Source organism: Mesoplodon mirus, assembly GCF_964341445.2.
Source record: "Mesoplodon mirus genome assembly, chromosome: 5".
Lineage (NCBI taxonomy): Eukaryota > Metazoa > Chordata > Mammalia > Artiodactyla > Ziphiidae > Mesoplodon > Mesoplodon mirus.
The window spans coordinates 175,331,778-175,353,345 of record NC_138980.1 but is presented as its reverse complement, the minus strand read 5'-3'; the positions used below and the strand labels follow the sequence as shown (position 1 = coordinate 175,353,345).

The 21,568-nt window shown below is 40.5% G+C and overlaps 1 protein-coding gene across 2 annotated transcripts in view; it reads right to left on the bottom strand.

Moving 5' to 3' along the window:
• The window catches only part of CTNND2 (catenin delta 2), a gene marked incomplete at its 5' end in the record, with an annotated part of 948,683 nt that overhangs the window by 46,279 nt on the left and 880,836 nt on the right, over positions 1 to 21,568 (bottom strand). For both annotated transcript variants that reach the window (XM_082623542.1, XM_082623543.1), the window contains 2 exons: positions 731 to 815; positions 10,785 to 10,995. In XM_082623542.1, coding sequence (XP_082479668.1) covers positions 731 to 815; positions 10,785 to 10,995 — 296 coding nt within the window. The remainder of the gene's footprint in view (positions 1 to 730; positions 816 to 10,784; positions 10,996 to 21,568) is intronic.

The window sequence follows — 21,568 nt, the reverse complement described above, 5'->3', positions numbered from 1 at the left end:
GAAAAGTATGCAGCTTCTGTTTAGCAGCATTTGGGAATGAGGTGTAGAACTAAAATGTCTAGATGTGACCTTTTTCTCTTAAGGTTTATTTTTAAACCATTTTGGGGATGAAGTCTCCTCTGAAATGTATGATATAAATTCCTGCCGGCCTGGGGGGAGTCTGCTGAACGAATGCCCAGCCTCTTGCTATGATCGACGGCTGTCATTAGGATCATCAGCCCTTCAACCTGATCCGTAACTAGGTCAGGGTCTCAGGCTAGGAACACGGGGCAGGCTGTCGGGTCTCTACTCCATGTTCCTGGGCTGCAATTCTTCTCAACCTCCTGAACTGCTTTTTACAATTTTTTCTGTCTCCTCTCTACTTATTACTACATTATTATTGACTCTTGTTGATGCTTTTTTTTTTTTTTGGCAAAATCCCTCTGTTCATTATTACTTTTTAGACTATTATACAATATAGAAGCTCAGGAAAACACGCTTATTTTTTCTATGGCTATTGGTCTGTCCAATCCAGGAAGTTCATGAATCTTAGTGTATATTCAGGGGACACTTAATGACCCTTTTCTTTGGCTTCTTCATTGATCTCTTGTTTCAGCTGTGTTTCAATTGCTCAGACTCTCAGACGAGGTCCCTTCGTATCTATGACACATCTCGTTAGGACCAAATATGGTGTCTTTGGGCTCAGGGCCTGTGTGCAGCTAATGAGCCAAGAAGGTAAAGCAAGCCTTACCTTTTTGTAGAGACTCCTCAGATCTCGGTACTGCCACATGCTGTTCAAAACCTGAGACGCGGCCTTGATTACCTTCGGAGAGTGTCTGATAAAGAAAAGACAGGACACGCAAGATGGTGAGGGGGACAGCTGGGCTTCAAATTGACTTGTCGGGAAACAGCAAGAATAAAAAGAATAAAAGCTTCATGGCTTTTCTGGCTCTTTTCTTTTTCCACACTGGACAGTACAAGGGATGGCTGTCACCAGTCTCCAACCTCATTCTCACCCACATACCCATGAAGGGGAGAGACAGGAAGGCACTGCAATTTGGCAAAGAATTTTCAAAACGCAAACCCAAGAGCTGTGCATTGCAAATACAAACCCAAGAGTCAGAATGCAGATTTAGTGCTGGACGACAAAATGGAACAGAAAGAAGAGAAGGATAGCGACTACGAAAGGCCAGATTAAAGGGTTTTAGTGGCAGTGTTGTTTAACACCTGTGTAGTAAGTAAGAAGGAAAAAGATATTCATTTCCTCAACTGAAGCGTGAGAGCACGTATAGCGTTGACTCTATATACCTGAGTGGTTACAGGCAGTTGCCTTCCGTTTGCTGATGATGCCAAGCACAAGTGACTGGCATGAAGCTGACGTGTGCACACACTGGCACACACACTCCCTTACATTTATATGGAGGGATGAGTGTGGATAAGCATCTATAAACCAAGCCCTTCATGCAATTAAAATTCTGTCCTCTGGATCAGAGTGAGAAAGTAAGGTCGTGAAAACCTTTGGACTAGTGGTTCTTCCATTTTTTTTCGAGTCATGGCTTTGAAATCCCTAGGAAACTATAGCTAAATATTTCACCTTTTGGTTCAGTGCCAACCTGCATCTCAGAACAGGCACTAGGTCAATACATCCGTGTTGATTAAATTCGATCCAATTCTTGGAAGTCACTTTGACTAGTGGTGAGGGCAACTATTAACTACCTGCAGATTCTTTGTTCCAACGGGCTGGGTCCACAACAGCTGCACAACTTGAGTGGCTACTGTGACACTGTGCCTGATCACAAGAGCTGGCACACTTTTTCTGTAAAGGGTCAGATAATAAATATTATGTGATTTGTGGGCCATATGGTCTCGGTTCCAGCTGCTCAACTCTGCCATTGCAGGATGAAAGGAGTCATAAATAATAGACAAAATAATGGAAGTGGCTGTGTTCTAATCAAGTGTTACTTACAAGAATGGGCAGTGGGGGGGGGATTTGGCTTGTGGGTTGCAGTTGGCCGACCCCTGGCCTATGTGGTGACTCCTGGAGTTGGGCAGGACATAACCACTCATGAGGACTCCAAGGTGAAGTCCACCCTTGAAGCTGACCCATGGTGCAGTGGCCCACAGATCCCTCAAAGAGAACATCTGAATTGAGATCAAAACTGCTTCTGGCATAAAATAGTTTTTAAAATGCAAAGTAAGCAGATGGTTAGATGGGATCAGGTTGAGCTTGGATTTGAAAGCCAGAGCGAATGGATGTGTGAGGACCTGCAAATGAAATGATGGGATGCTAATACATGATCAATTAAATGTCTGCTATCTTCCTGGGTCTTCACGTTTGCAATGTAGACCAACTACGTTTAAGTAGTCTTCATCCATTTACTTACTGGAAACAGTAACAGTCACTCTTACTATCATTATTGCTGACTTGGAATTCAACTTTGGCTGTGTTTGAAAATCTCTTAGTTATATCGTATACTTTTAAAAGAAAAAATACAGAGTTCTTATAAATTTCAAGATTTTTTCTCTATGAGAGATAAGCTGTATTTAAGTAATATACATGTTTTCTTTCACTAAAATAGACAGTTGCTAAATGATTTCACATTTATGCTAGTATCATGCTCTAAATGTATTAAATTCTTTTGACTTAGAGAATTTTAGATCTTTTAATGGATACAGACATAGGTACACTTTAGTCTCTTTTGAAAAACTGAATTATAATTGACCTACAGCACTCTGTTAGTTCCTAGTGATCTAATATCTGTATACATTACAAAATAACCACCGTGATAACTCTGTCACTACACAAAGTTATTACAATATTATTGATGATATTCCCTGTGCTGTATATTTCATCCCTATGATTCGTTTATTTTGCAACTGGAATTTTGTATCTTTTAACCTCCCTCACCTATTTCACTCACCTCCCCAATCCTACCATCCCACTCTTCTCTGGCAACCACCTGTTTGTTCTCTGTATCTATGAGTCTGTTTCTGTTTAGTTATGTTTATTCTTTTGTTTTTTAGATTCCACATACAAGTGAAATCATATGGTATTTGTCTTTCTCCAACTTATTTCACTTAGCATAATATCCTCTAGGTCCATCCATATTATTGCAAATGACAAGATTTCATTCTTTTTTATGGCCAAGTAATAGTCTCTGTCTCTGTCTCTCTCACTATATCTATATCTATATCTATGTATCTATCTCACATCTTCATTATCCATTCACCTATCGTTAGATACTTAGGCAGTTTCCATATACTGACTATTGTAAATAATGCTGTAATGAACATTGAGGTGCATGTATTTTTTTCTAATTAGTGTTTTTGTTTTCTTTGGAAAAATATACAGAACTTGAATTGCTGGATCATATGGTGGTTCTATTGTTAATTTTTTGAGGACCCTCCATACTGCTCTCCATAGTGGCTGCACCAATTTACATTTCCACGAACAACATACGAGGGTTCCCTTTCCTCCACATCCTCGCCAACACTTGTTATTTTTGTCCTTTTGATGACAGCCATTCTGACAGCTGTGATGTGATATCTCATTGTGGTTTTGATTTGCAGTTCCCTGATGATTAGTGATGCTGAGCATCTTTTCATGCGCCTGTTGGCCATCTGTATGTCTTCTTTGGAAAAATGCCTATTGAGGTCTTCTGCCTATTTTTTAATTGGGTTGTTTTTCTGATATTGAGTTGTATGTTATATATATATATATATATATCTTGGATATATACAACTGGATATTAACCCCTTGTTGGTTATATCATTTGTGAATATTCAATAGGTTGTCTTTTCATTTTGTTGATGGTTCCCTTTGCTATGCAAAGGCTTTTACGTTTAATTAGGTCCCTTTTGTTTATTTTTGCTTTTGTTTCCTTTGCCTGAGGAGACAGACCTCTCAAAATATTGCTATGACTTATGTCAAAGAGTGTCCTGCCTATGTTTTCCTCTAGAAGTTTCAGATTTCTGGTCTTCCATTTAGGTCTTTAATCCATTTTGGGTTTATTTTTGTTTATGGTATTAGAGAATGTTCTAGTTTCATTCTTCTGCATGTAGCTGTTCAGTTTTCCCAGCATCACTTATTGAAGAGACTGTTTTTTTTCTCCATTATATATTCTTGCCTCCTTTGTCATATATTAATTGACCATAAGTGCATGGGTTTTATTTCTGGGCTTTCTATTCTGTTCCATTGATCTATGTGTCTGTTTTTCTGCCAGTACCATACTGTTTTGATGACTGCAGCTTTGTCTGACTGGTTATTTTTTATATTTTCCAGTTCCTTGTTAAAGTTCTCACTGTGTTCATCTAGTCTCTTCCTGAGCTCAGTTAGCATTCTTATTACTATTGCTTTGAACTCTTTGTCTGGTAAACAATTTATCTCTGTTTCATTAGGGTTGTTTTCCACTGTCTTCTCTTGTGCTTTCGTTTGAAACATATTCCTGTCTTCTCATTTTGTTTAACATTCTCTGTCTCTATGAAATTAGGTGCAGGAGCTGACTATTCCAGTCTTGAAGGGGTATCCTTGTGTGGGAGCATCCTATGCCATCTGCGTGTGTGCCCAGTAGATGGAGAGAGAGCTGGCACAGTGGTGGGAGAGCTGGATCTGAAGTGAGCAGGGGTCACGTCTTCCCCTGTGGTGTGCTGGCAGCTACCACCTTGTTGGATGATATGGCTGGAGATGGAGGGGTCAGAGTCAGAGCCAAGTGTGAAACAGGGCTTCTTCTGTGCTCAGTGGCAGTTACCACCCTATCAGGGGCTGGAGCAGAAGCCCTGAGGGTCTAGTCCAAGCTGGCTCTGTTCTCTTTAAGCATGCTCACTCTCCTTGGTCATGGTGGCCTCCGCTCTAGTGGAGAGCAGCGCTGGAGCAAGAGGGGCTGGAGCAGGTGCCCAGTGTGGGCTGGCATGGTCTTGGTAAGCCAGCTAGAACCCCAGACAGTTTTCAATCTGCTTCCTCTGAGCTATTCCCAGGAGTAAGCAAGTTTGTGCATGGGCTGTTAACAAGCGAGTCTTGTTTTCTTCTTCTGTAAATCCTACTGGTGTTTAACCATGTAAGGCAACTTGTCTTCCTGGTGTCTGACCCCAGGGCTGGGGTGCTCAGTGTGTGACTTGAACCCCTTGATGCCCAGGGAGGATCTCTAAGGCCATGGTATCTCCTTCTTCTTCTGTGTCCCTTGCTAAGGGCACAGGTCCTGACCCAGCCACAACTCCTCCCTTCCTCTGTAGATACAGACTCCATGTGTATCTTTCTTTACAGACTTGGTTGAAGAAGAGCCTTTCTGCCAGTCTCCAGGTTGTTTTCAGTAGAGTTGCTCCACGTGAAGATGATTTGATGTGTTTTTTGGGGGGAGGTGGGCTTGGTTTTCTTCTACTCCACCATCTTGATCTCCCTCCTCCACATTTAATATATTTTACTTCATATTTTGTATCTTTTTTTGCTTTGTATATCCCTTAACTACTTATTGTAGTTATAGATGATCTTATTACTTCTGTTTTCTAACATTCCTACTGGTTTTATAAGTGGTTTATCTACTACCTTTTTTTTTTTTTTTTTTGTGCTACGCGGGCCTCTCACTGTTGTGGCCTCTCCCGTTGCAGAGCACAGGCTCTGGACGCACAGGCTCAGTGGCCATGGCTCACGGGCCCAGCCACTCTACGGCATGTGGGATCTTCCCGGACTGGGGCATGAACCCGCATCCCCTGCATTAGCAGGTGGACTCTCAACCACTGCACCACCAGCGAAGCCCTATCTACTACCTTTACTGTATATTTATCAATGACATTTTTCCTTTGGTAATTCTCATATTTCTACTTGTGGTCTTTTCTTTTCCACTTAGAGAAGTCCCGTTAACATTTCTTGCAAAGCTGGTTTAGTGGTGCTGAACTCTTTTAGCTTTTTCTTGCCTGTAAAACTCAAATCTGAATGATAATCTTGGTGGATAGAGTATTCTGGGTTGTAGAAGTTTTTTTCCTTTCATCGCTGTGAATATATCATGTCACTCTCTTCTGGTCCGCAAAGTTTCTGTGGAAAAGTCAGCTGAGAGTCTTATGGGAGTTCCCTTGTACATACTTAGTTGCTTTTCCCTTGCTGCTTTTAAGATTCTCTCTTTATCTTTAATTTTTTCCATCTTAATTACAGTGTGTCTTGGTGAGGACCTCTTTGGGTTCATCTTGTTTGGGACTTGCTGTACTTCCTGGACCTGGGTGTCTTTTTTCTTTCCCAGGTTAGAGAAGTTTTCAGCTATTATCCCTTCAAACAAGTTCTCTGCCCATTTCTCTCTCTTTCCTTCTGGACCCCTACAATGCGAATATTAGTATGCTTAATGTTGTTCCAAAGGTATCTTAAACTATACTCATTTAAAAATTTTTCTTGTATTTGGTGAGCTTGGTTGAATTCCTCTACTCTGTCTTCCAGTCTGCTGATCCATTCCTCTGTATCATCTAATCTACTATTGATTCTTTCTAGTGTATATTTTTTTATTTCAGTTATTGTATTCTTCAGTTCTGTTTGGTTCTTCTTTATATTTTCCAACTCTCTGTTAAACTTCTCACTGTGTTCATTCTTCTCCTGAGCATCTTTTTGATCATTACCTTGAACTCTTTATGGGTGGATTGTTTATTTCTATTTCACTTAGTTCTTCTTCTGGAGTTTTAGTTTTCCTTTATTTGTAACATATTCCTCTGGCACTTTGCTTTATTCTCTGTTTTTATTTCTATGTATCAAGTAGGTCTGTTACATTTCCTGATCTTGGAGAAGTGGTCTTATGTAGGAGATGTCCCATGGTGCCCAGCAGCCCTCTCTCCTCTGGTCACAGAGATGTATGCTCTAGGGGTGACCCCTTTGTGGTCTGTGTGGGTCCTTCTTTTGTGGTAGGGCCAACTACTGTGGGTGCACTGGTAGCGGGGCTGGCCCCTGGTCCGGTTGGCTGCCAGGCCCTGCCTTGTGTGGAGGCTGCCGGCTTGCTGGTGGGCAGGGCTGGGTCCTGACACAGCTGGCTGCTCGATGTAGGGGGTCCCGGGACTGGGGCTGACTGGCTGGTGGGCAGGTAAGCCTCTGGTGCTAACAGACTAGAGGGAGGACTCCGAAAGGCACTTGCTAGCACCAGTGTCCTCATGGTAGAACTAGCTCCCCAAAATGCCTGCTGCTAGCATCTCGGTCCCCAGGGTGGGGAGTCTCAGTTGCCTCCTGCCTCTCTGAGAGGTTCTCTAAGGTCGGCAAGGGGTCTGACCCAGGCTGTTTTCAAACTGCTGCCTCTGCACGCTCTGTTTTGAGGTATGTGAGATTTTGCATGAGCCCTTTAAGAGCAGAGTCTGTGTTTCCTATGGCGTCCCTCCAGCTCTCCCATCTGGGGGCTGGTTTTCCTGGTGCTTGCGAGCCCGATGTAGGCTCCTTGGGGAGAACCTCTGCAACTGTGATGATCCTCACATGTTATTCTTATATAATCAACGCTGAGCAAAGATTAAATGCTATGTTTTGCTGTAGTTTATCACCACTAGCTAGATATGTATCTATGACAAAAGTCAAGCAACTCTAGAGGAATACATATTAATAATATTCAGGTAGCGATAATATAGTTGAAACATATTTAGTATGCAAAAATTCCTCTGACGGTGTAATTGTTTTTCTACTCTTTGCTTAGTTACAAAATAGAGACTGTGAATATGTAATGAATAGCAGCTTTTAACCTCTCAATTAAAATGCCAATACATCACAGAGTTATAAAAAACTGATGAAGGTCAAAGAAACATCGCTTTCTTTTTAGACTTTAATTTTGATTCATCCACTAGACTGGTCCCATGCAACGTCTCCTTGAAAAACTATAACTATTGATTGAAGGACTTGAACTACTGAGTGCTTCTAATGTGACAAGTGATTGTAACCTCAGTCACAAACAGAGTTCCTTAATGACAAGTAACAGTCAAGGCTGTTAAATGGCTTTTCTGTCTTATGACAAAATACAGTGACACACTCAACACTATTTCCTACATAACTGTTAAAATCTGAAAAAAATACAAATGTACTTTTGAAACAGATGGACTTGTCCACATTACATGTTTAAAATGATGTGAAAAGAATAAGTTATCAAGACTTAAAATGGTAAGTATAAAAGACTCCTGTAAGAATCATTAACGATTACACAATGTCTGATCATCTTCACCAGAGGTGTCAAATTAGGGGTGGCTGAGAATTTCAGTTGATGCCATTCATTGTGGGTGTTCAGCACGGCCATTCCAGCCGCAGGATTCCAGAATAATTCTTCCAGTGTATTGGCAAAACATGGTGAGTTATACAGTTCAAACAGACTGTGATTGGTAACGTGCCAGGCTGACTCATTAGTATCACGGCATATTTAAGCATGTGTATGTTTAGAAATAAAACCTATAAATATGTTAAAGGCAGAATCATAGCTACGTAGGTTTTTTCATCTGTGTTTTCTCATGCGATCTCAAGTTAAAAGCTTGAATAATTTTTTGAGGAGGCAAGTTTGCAAGCATTTTATAACTTAACTAGAGCCAACTGATATCCCTCCTTTTTCCAATTATTAAATCATCTCAAATTCCAAAAACTCTATTTTCAATAAAGTGTTTCTATTTTGTTAAAACCCATCTAGAAGGCCATGGAGTCTCAGTGTCTACTATCATGACAGAATTGAGTGATAAATGGTGAGTTTAGTGGTAAGATCCAGAGCAGTTCTTCTGGATTCATTTTAAGAGCAGTGAGAAGTAATAATCAAATTGAAGCGTAGGTGGCTGACAAGGTTATCTCCAGTTATAAAAACCTTGTTTTGATCCCCAAATTAGTCACTAAATATAAAAGAGATAAACCACATAAAATAATGGATGAGACTGACTAAGCAGGAGAATTATAACTGGGAAGATGCTTGACTCAAAGCAATTCCACACTTCTTATTAAATTCATAAATCCAGACTGCTAACACTGGGAAAAAAAGAAAAAGAAACAATGACATGAAATGAGTATCCCATAAAGAAATTTTCAGTCAATTTAAAGCACAGATTTGAGATTATTTGTAATGAAAGGAACCTCCCATTAACAATAATCCAGATGGGAACAGACTGAACAGGACTATTTTCTGGATTGGCAATGTGGATATCTACTGTTTCATAGATGGTTTCCTCAAATGAGTTTTTAATTAGTTTCATCAAATAATTTTCTTTGACCATAGGACTGATAAAAGCAGCTCTTCTCTTTAAGGTCCAGTAAGGAGGCTCACACGGATGGAAGGAATTAATGTGACCACCTCCCACAGCTCTACTCTCGTACGATTCAGAGAACACACTTTCATCTTGGAATGTCCCATGAATATAGACAAATATATCAGAGAGTTTTTGTGGACTATGGTTTTTCTGTGTGAGCATGTGTGTTTGCTTAAGAAAAGCATCAACATATTAAGTTCTTAATGCTCAAAACAGGTAAGCATTTCAATTAGAGATTCCAAAGGTCTACTGAAACTATATAAAAAAGAAAACCACACGGCTTTCTGCCTATGTAGAAGAGCATTTTACTGTAAGTATTATAAGGTATAATTCAAGCCATCCATTTACACTGCACAATTATTACACGAGTCCAGAGGGGCTTCTCTGTATTTGATATAGGAAAGTATTCAAATCCTAATCCTGAATTGTTCATTGAACCTATTTGGAGGTCTCAGGGTGCTTAAGCAGAAGCCCTGAAACTTCACTTATTATGCAATGATAATATCTTGAATGAAATGAGAGAATTTCCAAAAAGTCTCAAAGTGCATCCTTCACAGCCTTTAATAACAGGAGAAAAATTATTCAGCGTTTAGATATAAAGGAATGGAGGGGTGTGGCCAGGAATGCAAAGTCAAGAAGTAGACCCTTGATAACAAAAGATTTATCCTTTTAATCTTACTTGATTACATTGAGGGACTTCCAGGAGGCAAAACTGAATTAAGGTTAGTGAATGTTTTTGTAAAGTTGACAGCTCACTGATATACTGACTCTGTGGCTTGTGAAGATATGTTTTGGTTACACAGGGTAAGATACCATCGATTCTTAAATCAAACTGGGGACATTCCTGTTTCTGGCGGTGCCTCTCCTTTGACACGAGTCTTTTCTCTCTTTATTCCATCGGCATAAAAGCCCTCCTTCCACACTGCCTCTATCCCCTCTGCCCCGGAAACTTCTATTCAGTCTTTAAGACTTGATTATTACTTCTTTCAGGAAATATTTTATGACAGCCCCTCCCTCAGTTTTAGGTTGGAAAGTATGAGCACAGTAACTTGTTAAATTCAATAATTTGTCCCAAAGGCACAGCTGGTAAGGGAGGGTGCTGGTTGGACGCTGATTTCCCTCTGACTCCATCACACTGTTTTCTCCCCCATCCTCCCTGACTTGTTATGCAGAACTGAAGAGGCACAGAACAAAAGGATGTGGATCCATCATCAACACTTGGACTTTCAGCCGCAGAGGAACAGCTGCCACCAAATACCTTCATGAATCAGGGTCGTCTCTTCCGTACGGAAGGAACTTGCTAGTCACTAGACTGGACACTGGATTGTCAAGTCTATCTTACTAATGTCCCAGGACTCACCAAGTCATGAGTTATTTAACAAATCAAAATTATTAGTAAGATCAGCTTTCCTTGTGGGGTGGGAAGACTGGAAACCATCTGTTGTTTTCCTTCTCTTGATTATCAGACACCAGTGCTTCCCAGTGACATTCAGTAGTGTTACCCATACCCAGGGGATGCTGGGCACAGTTAGAACCGATTCTACCAATACCAATTCTACGTGATAGGAAGTCACCGTCTGACTTACTTGTCTCCTTTGCTTTTGGAGATGCCGACCAACTTCTCGATGCCGCCGGCGTCCCGTAAGGCCTTGGCGTTCTCCATGTTCTTGGTGATCACCTCGTGCAGGGTGCAGCACACGGCTGTCACCGTGTCATCCGACATGGCCTTACTCGCCGCGTTGCTGCTGTTATTCCCGCCTGGAAGCCGATGGACCAGGTCTCGCATGGCGTATTTGCCTTTGGAAAAGAAAACGAAGGGAAGAGTTGAAATGTGGTCAAAACCGAGGAAGAGCATGGAGGGAGAGGTGCAGATGGGGGTGAAAAAGAGAACCTAAGAGGCCACGTTAATGCAGTGTTGTATGTTCCCCGTCACTGATTATTCTTTATGGGGTAACCGTGGACACATACACAGAGAAAACGGTATTTCTTCACAGCAAATGTACGGACTTTTGGTGTGCTGGATGGATGTGGGACTGACTCTTTGGACAAGTTATTTCATGCCTCTGAGCCTCAGCTTTTTAAATCACGAAGCAAGAATAAGGGTACCTCCCTTACAAGGCTGTTGCGAAGACATGTGTGGGAAGCACTTAACACACAGTGATGACCCTGAACTCAGGACTCAATCGAAGTTAGCAATCAGTGGGCTCCTGCTTGCTATTCACAGAAGTCAGGAAACATAGGGTAATTCTAACATAACCTCAAGAATGCCTTGATGGGAGCTATGTTCAGACTTGTATTACTTAACAAATAAGAGTCAAAACACAAAAATGTATGTATATATGACATCTGCATTCTGGTCCCTATAAAGTAAAGAGAAACATTTAAAGTAGGGGAGAGAAACTTTACAAACAATATATAAAACTAGGTGTCCTTTGAACTAGGGTAACTGGATGATCGATCTGTCTCTCTGCTGGGATTTTATTGAATGGTTCTACCATATAACATTTACTAATTTGACATGTTTTACTTCCCGTGGAAAAAATAAGATAAAATGCAACTTTGCTTCCTTAATTCACTTTATCATTATTAATCATGCTACTCCCCATGATAGAGGTACTTATAATGACATCTTTATGGACTACTTTTAGTTTACAAAGCCATTTAGGCATTACCAATAACCCTGCAAGACAATTAATTCATCCCACCTGCAGCTTCCAATTCTGTTCCATTAATTTACTTCTGGAACTAAGTAAAGGAATGCCTGTAGCAAAGTTGCCTGTCCTTAAAGTTCTCAGGTGGAATCGGCATGTGTCCAAAGTTAAATTCCTGTCTTGTCTCCCATCCCCCAATTAGACATATTTAGGTAGCTCCTAAAAGCCATTTAAATATTTTTCCTCCTTATAGGTCTCTGAAGGATAACTTCTTTTGCTGTTTAATTCTCTGGCACGTGGTGCTTGGGGGACAGGAAATGGAACCATGGAAGGAGGCAATGACATCTTAATCCCAGGCAGTAATAAATAAAACATAAGACTTCATAATTTTGGTATCTGCTCTTATCCTATGTTTAGGTGGCTTATTTTAGCTTGGATGAAAAAAAATGCTGATGTCTAAATTACCAAAATAGGAAAGTGTCTTCATTCACTTGACGACAGCCAAGAAATGTCTGACAAAAATGGTTTGCCTGAAAACCCCCAAATGTAGCATATTTATTTTCCAATGACAGCACTTAAAACAGGTTGGAGAAGATCCTTTGTACAAGATAGTCCTCTGAGCACCTGGCTTTATCTACTCATCATTAAATCACACTCAGCTTGGGCTACGAGTTTAGTTCTGTTGAGCTCAGCAGGCTGGCGACTTTATCATTAACCCCACACAAACCACTGTCAGACCAACTTGAATTCACAGAAGTGAGAAGATGGGCACATTCTTTATCAGGGAAGTGATGGAGGAAGGAAGCAGCAAACTCTCTCAATCCTTGTGCGTACAGGGGCATCCTCACTCCTGAATAAGCACAGAAGACTGGTTGTGTGGCCTTGCACATCATCAACATTGAGAGCAAAAATGAGGAGAGGGAGAGGATTAGGCTAGAGCATTTTTTTTTTTTTTAGTTTTTGTTATCATCATTTAAAAAATTACGGGCTTCCCTGGTGGCGCAGTGGTTGACAATCTGCCTGCCAATGCAGGGGACATGGGTTCAAGCCCTGGTCTGGGAGGATCCCACATGCCACGAAGCAACTAGGCCCGTGAGCCACAATTACTGAGCCTGCACGTCTGGAGCCTGTGCTCCGCAACAAGAGAGGCCGAGATAGTGAGAGGCCCACGCACCGCGATGAAGAGTGGCCACCGCTCGCCGCAACTGGAGAAACCCCTCGCACAGAAACAAAGACCCAACACAGCCATAAATAAATAAATAAATAAATAAATAAATATTTAAAAATTACAACAGACTTGAAAGTGTGGTTTCATGTTACACAGCTTCCCAACCCGTGAGCCCTGAATGAGAAGCAAGGTGTCCCCATGATGTTCAAGGGGGCAGGAACCACCACTTTCCCCGGAGCAGCCTCTTCGACTTGCCCTGTGTGCTGGACAAATACTGTCATTTTGCATGTGCTCCCCAGTGTGGAAAATGGCAGGAGTCACTGCCATATATATATGGGCACAGGGACATCAAGGGCACCTGGGGCTCAGCAGTGCTTTGGGAGGCTATGAGGATGCAGAGGAGGACAGCATGAGAGTACAGGCCTCACTCTGTGGATGAGCCTGCCAGCAAAGAGAGGAGCTTCCTGTCTTAAAATGGGTGCCACCAACCACTGAAGACTGAAGCCCACTCTCCCTTCCTCTGGATTTAACCTCAGTTAAAAATAAGTAAATAATGACACAGCCTAACATCACGGAGCGACTCATGCTGATCATACCACCTAGCAGGTGACTAATATTTCAGGACAAGAGCAAGGAACTTGTGACTACAAAGACCTGGCCCTGAGGGGATCAGGAAAAGAAGAGCAGCCATGATGGAGAGTCCTCAGACAAGGCTTGGAGCCCAATGAAACGGTGGTGGTAACGCAGGGAAAGAGGATTCAGAAATGTCTAGCGGGGATAATGAGGTGGGTAGTGGAAACCAAGTGAATTCTGAAACTTAACAATAATGGACAAGTTGGATTTCTATTTTATTTTTCCACACAAAGGAAAACATGCTCAGCAATTCCCTGGTGGTCCAGCAGTTAGGACTTGGCACTTTCACTGCCGGGGCCTGGGTTCAATCCCTGATCAGGGAACTTACATCCTACAAGCTGCACGGTGTGGCCAAAAAAAAACCCAAAAAACAAAAAACAAAAAACATGCACAACTAGTAAACATCATATTGGAGGACCACAGAGCAAAATCTCATGGGAGAGACAAACTGGTCATCAGGTTCAAAAGACACTTAGATTTGTGAAAACAAAGTGAATATCTTGCCACCATTGGGAACCAAGGTGCTTTCCATTATCCACTCTCATTGGCATCACATGTTACAAAAGAAAAGCATGTTGCTCTGAGATTAAGACAGATGCTCCCTGAGATGAAAACAAAACAAAAACAACTCCACCACCACCACCAACTAAAGGTCACTCTGTCTTGCTCAAATTCTCAACAGAAATGAATCCTCGGGCCATTTCTTTGAAGTTACTTAGTCTCTCATGAAAATAACTTTTACCTTTGACATGTGTAATACTGATATGAGATGACTATTGGACATATTACAATTGTGTAAAAAAAAAACTACAGTTCCTATCAGTGACAGACTAAGTGTAACCTTGTAACTTTGCTACCCTGCCTGCCCTGTGTGTGGGCAGGCGTGTTTGTAAATTACAATTAAAAACTATTTTCTCTTTATGTTTCTTTTTTGGGGTCTTCTGTTCAGAGTTGGTGGGCATGTGGAGGCGTGTGGATGGACTCAGGGGACCTAACGAACTGTGTTGTCCTAGAGCGGCTCTCCTTGCTGAGCTCTTGTACACATAAGAGCTGGTGGGAATTTCACGATGAGATAACAGAGCTTTGCTCTCGCTGACCGTGACTGTTTCTATTTCAGCACTCAGCTTATTCCTGGTATTGATTTGCACACTACCCCTTGGTTTCTCCACTGATGGCGGCAGTAGTGAGTAGTGAGTGGTTTTATGGGCTAACCACCTGTGATCTTGAGTCCTTTCCTAAACTGATTGTATATCACTCTGAATCGTTCATATGGTCCTCTGTATAGCTGGTCTTTGTGATGCACTATGGTAAACTCAAATCTCTCAAACCAACATTAGAGGAAAGAGGTTAAAAAAAAAATGTCAGCCAAGAACAGCCCTGGATCAGGAACATTACAACTCCTTTGTCTCTGAGGTCTTAGCACATCTTTGGCTTCCCTGTTTATGGAGATGCTAAAACTGACCTGTGAGTTTTTGCTGAGTTGCTCTAAACTATTTTTTTTCTTCCATTTTTTACGGTGGTAAAATACACATAATACAAATTTATCATCTTATCCACTTTTAAGTGTACAGTTCAGTGATATTGATTAACTTCATATTGTTGTGCAACCATCACCACCACGTATCTCCAGAACTCTTTTCATCTTGCAAAACTACAATTCTATTAAACTCTATTAAACCATTAAACAATAACTCCCCACCCCATCCATTAACAACCAATGTGCTACTTTCCATCTCTATGATTTTGACAACTCTAAGTATCTTATATAAGTGGAACCATACAGTGTGTCTTTATTTTGCTCAGCAATAATGTCTTCAAGCTTCATTCATATTGTAGAATATATCAGAATATCCCCCCCTTTTTTTTAAAGTCTGGATAATACTCCCCTGTATGCATATACCACATTCTGCTTATCCATTCATCTGTTGGTGGACGCTTGGGTTGCTTCCTTATTTCAGTTATCGTGAACGATGCTACTATGAACAGAGGTGTACAAATACCCTTTCTCTTTTGATTTATGTGTCTTTGGATCTAAAGTGAGTCTCTTGTAGACAGCATATAGTTGGATCATGTCTTGTTTTTGTTTTTTTTTTCTTTCTTTCCATTCTGCCAATCTCTGTCTTTCGATTGGAGAGTTTAACCCTTCTATATTTAAAATAATTATTGTAAGGAGGGACTTAACTTGTGTTAATTTGCTATTTGTTTTCTACATGCCTTGTAGCTTTTTTGGTCCCTTATTTCCTACATTACTCTCTCTTTTGTGTTTGATTTTTTTTGCAGTGAAATGTTTTAACTCCCTTCTCATTTCCTTTTGTGTATATTCTGTAACTATTTTACTTGTGGTTACCATGTGGATTACATTTAATGTCCTAAAGTTATAACACTCCAATTTAAATTTATACCAGTTTAACTTCAATAATGTACAGAAACTCTGCTCGTTTATAGTTCCATCCCCAACCCTTTCAATTATGGATATTACAAAACTACATCTCTATATGTGGTGTCCAAAAACATAAAATGATAAATTTTTAATACATCACTTTCTTAAAGTACATAGAAAACAAAATATGGAGCTGTAAGCCAAAGGTACAATAATACTAGCTTTTAGACTAATAATTTTAAAAAATACATTATTCTCTTGAATCATGTAAAAAACAAAAAAAAAGTGGAGTTACAAACTGTTTTTACAATAAGACTAGCTTTTATAATTACCCAGTATTTTAAAGTCTTTGTCTAGCACTTCTGCCACTTGCTCTTTCTCAGGGAAGTTTCTGTTGGTTCATTTTTTCCCTTGGAAAGGGCTATATTTACCTGTTTCTTTGTATCCACTGTGATTTTGTTGTTGTTGTTTGTTGGAAACTGGACACTGCAATCTAACCACGTAGCAACCCTGGAATTTGGATTCCTCCCCTTGTGCGGGTTTGCTGGGTTTTGTTTTTAATTGCTGTAGGATGTCTGTGTGCTGAGGTGTAAACTGAAGGTCTCCGCAGGTCTTTTCTGAACCTGTGCCTTTCCCTGGGCCTCCATGGTGACTTTCTAATTTCCCTCACATACACATTTGCTTTTGAATGTCCTAATCTTTAATATCTGGCTCCCAAAGGGGGTAAAAGAGAACAATGAAGGGGGAGGGAAGGGCACCAGCCCTTTAAGTTCCCTGGAAGTCATTTCAGCCAGAGGGGGAGGGGTTTTCAACAACGGGGGAGCGTGTGCAACAACAACTGCCTCTGTGTCTGCAACTCTGTGATCAGTAGCAACAATCTGAACACAGAGTGCCCAATATCTGGAGGACGGATCCCTTGTTGCCCACCCTACCTCCCACCAGCTGCGTACAAGCTCCCCAAGAACACATGGATAGCTGCCTGCCAAGGGCTGGGTGTGAGAATGGGTAGCTGTTACTGTGCTAAGAGCTGAAGATGACCAAAATTAACCATAATTCACCGTCCAAGCTTTCCTCCAACAGGTGCAAGCCTTCATTAGACTCCAGAGTTCCAAAATAGTTACACTGGACAGATTCTGCCGGCGAGACTGCTGTGTGTGTGCGGGGGACAGATTCCTGGGTTTCCTACCCACCATCTTCCAGAATCTTCTCTCCACACTGAATTTACATTGCTCAGTGGCTGAAGATGTAAAAGTGAGGCACTGATTTCCTTGTGACTGTGGGTCTACGGGTAAATGTGAAAAGAGCTTTTCCCTCCTTTGCCAAAGGAAAGTTGTTAGCCCTTACCAAGCATCAGCAGTATGGTGCTCTGTGGGCGGCCGCAGCTCTTTCTGCAAGGTGGCGAGCTCCTTTTTCTCTTTCCTTTCTCTTTTTGGCAATGTTTGGAGCTTAATGTTTCATAAAAAATCTGCCACTTTAAGGACATTTAATAGGAACAGTTTATCACAAAAGGGGAGAAAACATATGCAAAAAATCTATATTTTATTTTATTTATTTATTTATTTATTTTTGTGGTACGCGGGTCTCTCACTGTTGTGGCCTCTCTCATTGCGGAGCACAGGCTCCGGATGCGCAGGCTCAGTGGCCATGGCTCACGGGCCCAGCCACTCCGCGGCATGTGGGATCTTCCCGGACCGGGGCATGAACCCGTGTCCCCTGTATCGGCAGGCGGACTCTCAACCACTGCGCCACCAGGGAAGCCCAATATATTTTAAAACTGGTTTATGTGGCTTTCCAACCAAAGAGGTGAGGCATTCAAGATGGTAGTATTTGGTTATTGAAAAAGTTTGAATGCTTGTTTACATGGGAAAGTTCTGAACAAAACAGCAGTTACTTTCTGTCTTTAGGCACTAAGAACTTATATCTTGTGTCTCCTGACAGCTTTTTTAAAAAAATTAATTTAATTAATTTTTTTATACAGCAGGTTATTAGTTATCTATTTTATACATAATAGTGTATATATGTCAATCCCAATTTCCTAATTCATCACCCCCCCCGCTTTCCCCCATTGGTGTCCATACGTTTGTTCTCTACCTCTGTATCTCTATTTCTGCCTTGCAAACCGGTTCATCTGTACCATTTTTCTAGATTCCACATACATGCATTAGTAGACGATATTTGTTTTTCTCTTTCTGACTTACTTAACTCTGTATGACAGTCTCTAGGTCCAGCCACATCTCTACAAATGACCCACTTTCGTTCCTTCTTATGGATGAGTAATATTCTATTGTATATATGTACCACATCTTCTTTATACATTTATCTGTCTGTGGACACTTAGGTTGCTTCCATGTCCTGGCTATTGTAAATAGTGCTGCAATGAACATTGGGGTGCATGTGTCTTTTTGAATTATGGTTTTCTCTGGGTATATGCCCAGTAGTGGGATTGCTGGGTCATATGGTAATTCTATTTTTAGTCTTTTAAGGAACCTCCATACTCTTCTCCATAGTGGCTGTATCAATTTACATTCCCACCAACAGTGCAAGAGGGTTCCCTTTTCTCCACACACTTTACAGCATTTGTTGTTTATAGATTTTCTGATGATGCCCATTCTAAGTGGTGTGAGGTGATAATTCATTGTAGTTTTGATTTGCATTTCTCTAATAATTAGTGCTGTTGAGCAGCTTTTCACGTGCCTCTTGGCCATCTGTATGTCTTCTTTGGAGAAATGTCTATTTAGATCTTCTGCCCATTTTTTGACTGGGTTGTTTGTTTTTTTAATATTGAGCTGCACTGATAGCTCATTTTGAAATTGCCTTCTCCAAATCTACACCCCAGAGTCAAACTAATAAAACTTAAAAAAATGTCTTTTATATCTAAACTGTCTCTGGCATTTCCTAGACTGCTGCTGGGTAACATCAAAGAGTTTTCTTCATCACCTTATGAAATAAAGGATGCTAGAGATAATTAGGAATGTTTGGCATTCTGCAAGTTTTTGTTTGCTTTATTACTGTTGTAAGAGCTGTCCTATTTATCAAGCCTTCAGTAAAAAAAAGACCTGGCAAATGAAAAAAAGAGAAACTCAACCTCCTTAGGAGGAGACAAGTCTTAGGATGATACTTCAGCAGTTATGAACCTTTCAGTTCGGTTAGAAACATGCTGCCTTTCATGTTAAAGAATAGCACAGTAATGGCCAATAAAAGAAAGATTTCATTTTTAGGCTCAAAAGAGCCTTTTCAGTTGGTGGGAATCCTAACACACTCTTTATGGAATAAATTAAAAGATCCTGGGGAGTTTTCATTACCCTCACTGTCCGTAATATATACTTACTGTAATAGTAGTCACTGACTAACTTCTCACAAAACTAAACTTGTCTCAAGTTTGATATTGTTGTTTGTAATGAATAAGTAATCAGAGCAATTCAGCCTTATCATCAACAGGTGGTTTCGGATTTTCTCCCACACTCTCCTAAAGACCCTGCCAGAACCACAGATCAATAATTAGGTCTCTTGGAAGAAACATCAAAAGAGCCTGATCAAAGAACTCTAACGGGTACTGTTAACACTTGATACAATAGAAAATAGGCTTGTGGTTACAGACACTCCTGTAAAGCTGAAATCCTCGAAACAAATGAACATCTTTCAGACTACTGAGGGATTGAGTCAGGGTTCCAGAACTCATTCACTTTGAGAATCTGGACTTCAGACTAACCCAAGATCAAGAGAACAAGGATTAATTACTTAGAGTAAATGACACAAATTTAGTTGTGGTTCATGTTCTATTTTGAATTGGGCTTATTATAAAATCCTTCTTTCTACTTCCTCTTTCTTTAATGCTTGATTTAACAGGTTATGTGTATAAAAACTAGATTAAACATTCTTTAAATGGAATCTTGTTCTAATGAATTCTTCAGAATTCAGAAAACATCTCTTGAAAATTTGTAAAATAGATAAGTTATCAGGAAAAGTTAATAATAATAATAATCCTTTTAGTATAACAACATATGTTGAGTGGTCCTGTCTATACAGCTTAAAACAATAGTTAAATAATATAAAAATGCCTTGACTAACCTGTTTACCTTCTTTGACCATAGGTTTATATAGATTGAACTAGAATCTGTCCTCCTTTCTACTAGAACATAATTGAAAAAAAATCAAATCTGTACCCATGACCATGCCATAGATATCACATATAAAGGCAAATATCATTTAATTAGGCATGACAAGCCCATTAAAAACAAGTAGATTTAATATGTGGGATTGAGGTCTACAGTATCCTCCTAGGACACTGGTTTGGCTCATGTTGTATGGCTTAAGGAATCCTAGCCCTACAGGCAGCATGGCCAGGAGTACTGGAAAGTTGGAGCTCAGAGAAATGGAAAAATACCTGAGTTACAGGTAATGGAGGTGAAGACTGGCAGAAATGCCTCGGCCACTGCTGTGTCATGGATCCCAGTAGATGAGGTGAAAGGGAATACATTATTTCTGCTACATAAAGGAAACAAAATTACAGACCTAGGATCTACAAACAAAACAAAAAGTTAACTCTCAAGATGTATTGTCACATAGGTCTAGTTTTGATAACCATGCACAGAGGTCTTTGTGAATGAATCCACACTGCTTGATATACCTGCATCTGTACAACTGGTCAACCATCAAATGAATGGTCCCAAATCAGAAAACTGCTAAACCACAAACACCAGTGGTGAAATCTGCATTGTAGGAGCAGAACTTCAACATCGGAGGGATCGAGAAGGAAAACTGGTACCTTGTTCTGACTCCATCGTGACTGTCTACACATCACGTGCTCATCACAATCCAGAATCCGGAAGACAGAGCAAAACAAGAAACCAGCTCAGGGAAACAAATCCAAACCAGAGAAAGGAAAAGAAACATGGGATCGCCCCTCTATCCCTAATCCCAATTAATGAATCTTTCAGTAATTTTCTAGCAGCTGCTGACTTTCGAATCAACTTCATCTCTGATGTTGCAACACTGATATGTGACAGACGGTATGATTATCTTGTGAGAAAACTGCTGTTTGTCCACCATGAATGGACTAAATATGACCTTACAAACCATGGTAAATGTGTGCTTTTTTATTTTAAATGTGGAAGGCTGGTTTTTCTTAAGTCTGGATCCCTTGCAACAATTTGTTAGTAAAAATCCCTTTCTATGGATGCTTTTGTCTGTATGCTTTCATTTCTCAGATTGGAGAGTGGGTGTGACAACACTGACTGACCCTCTGGTTTCTTCACGCCGGCTCCTTTTTCCCCAAATGGGACCTGTTCATCTCTACATCTGCCCCTTTGCTCCTGCCAGATTAGAATCAATATTTAATGAAATGCATTGATTTTTTTTTAAAAAAGTGAACCTTCTTTTATGTATGTGCTAGCTGCTTTAATTAACAGTTTATCCAAATAGAAAGAGAGAGGAAAAGTCATAGTAAGAAGGGATCAGCTGGAGTCAAGGAATCAGTCAGTGGTTGCTGTGGGTAGAGCTTGAGACAAATTCTGGAAGAAACACTAAAGTTCCATATGC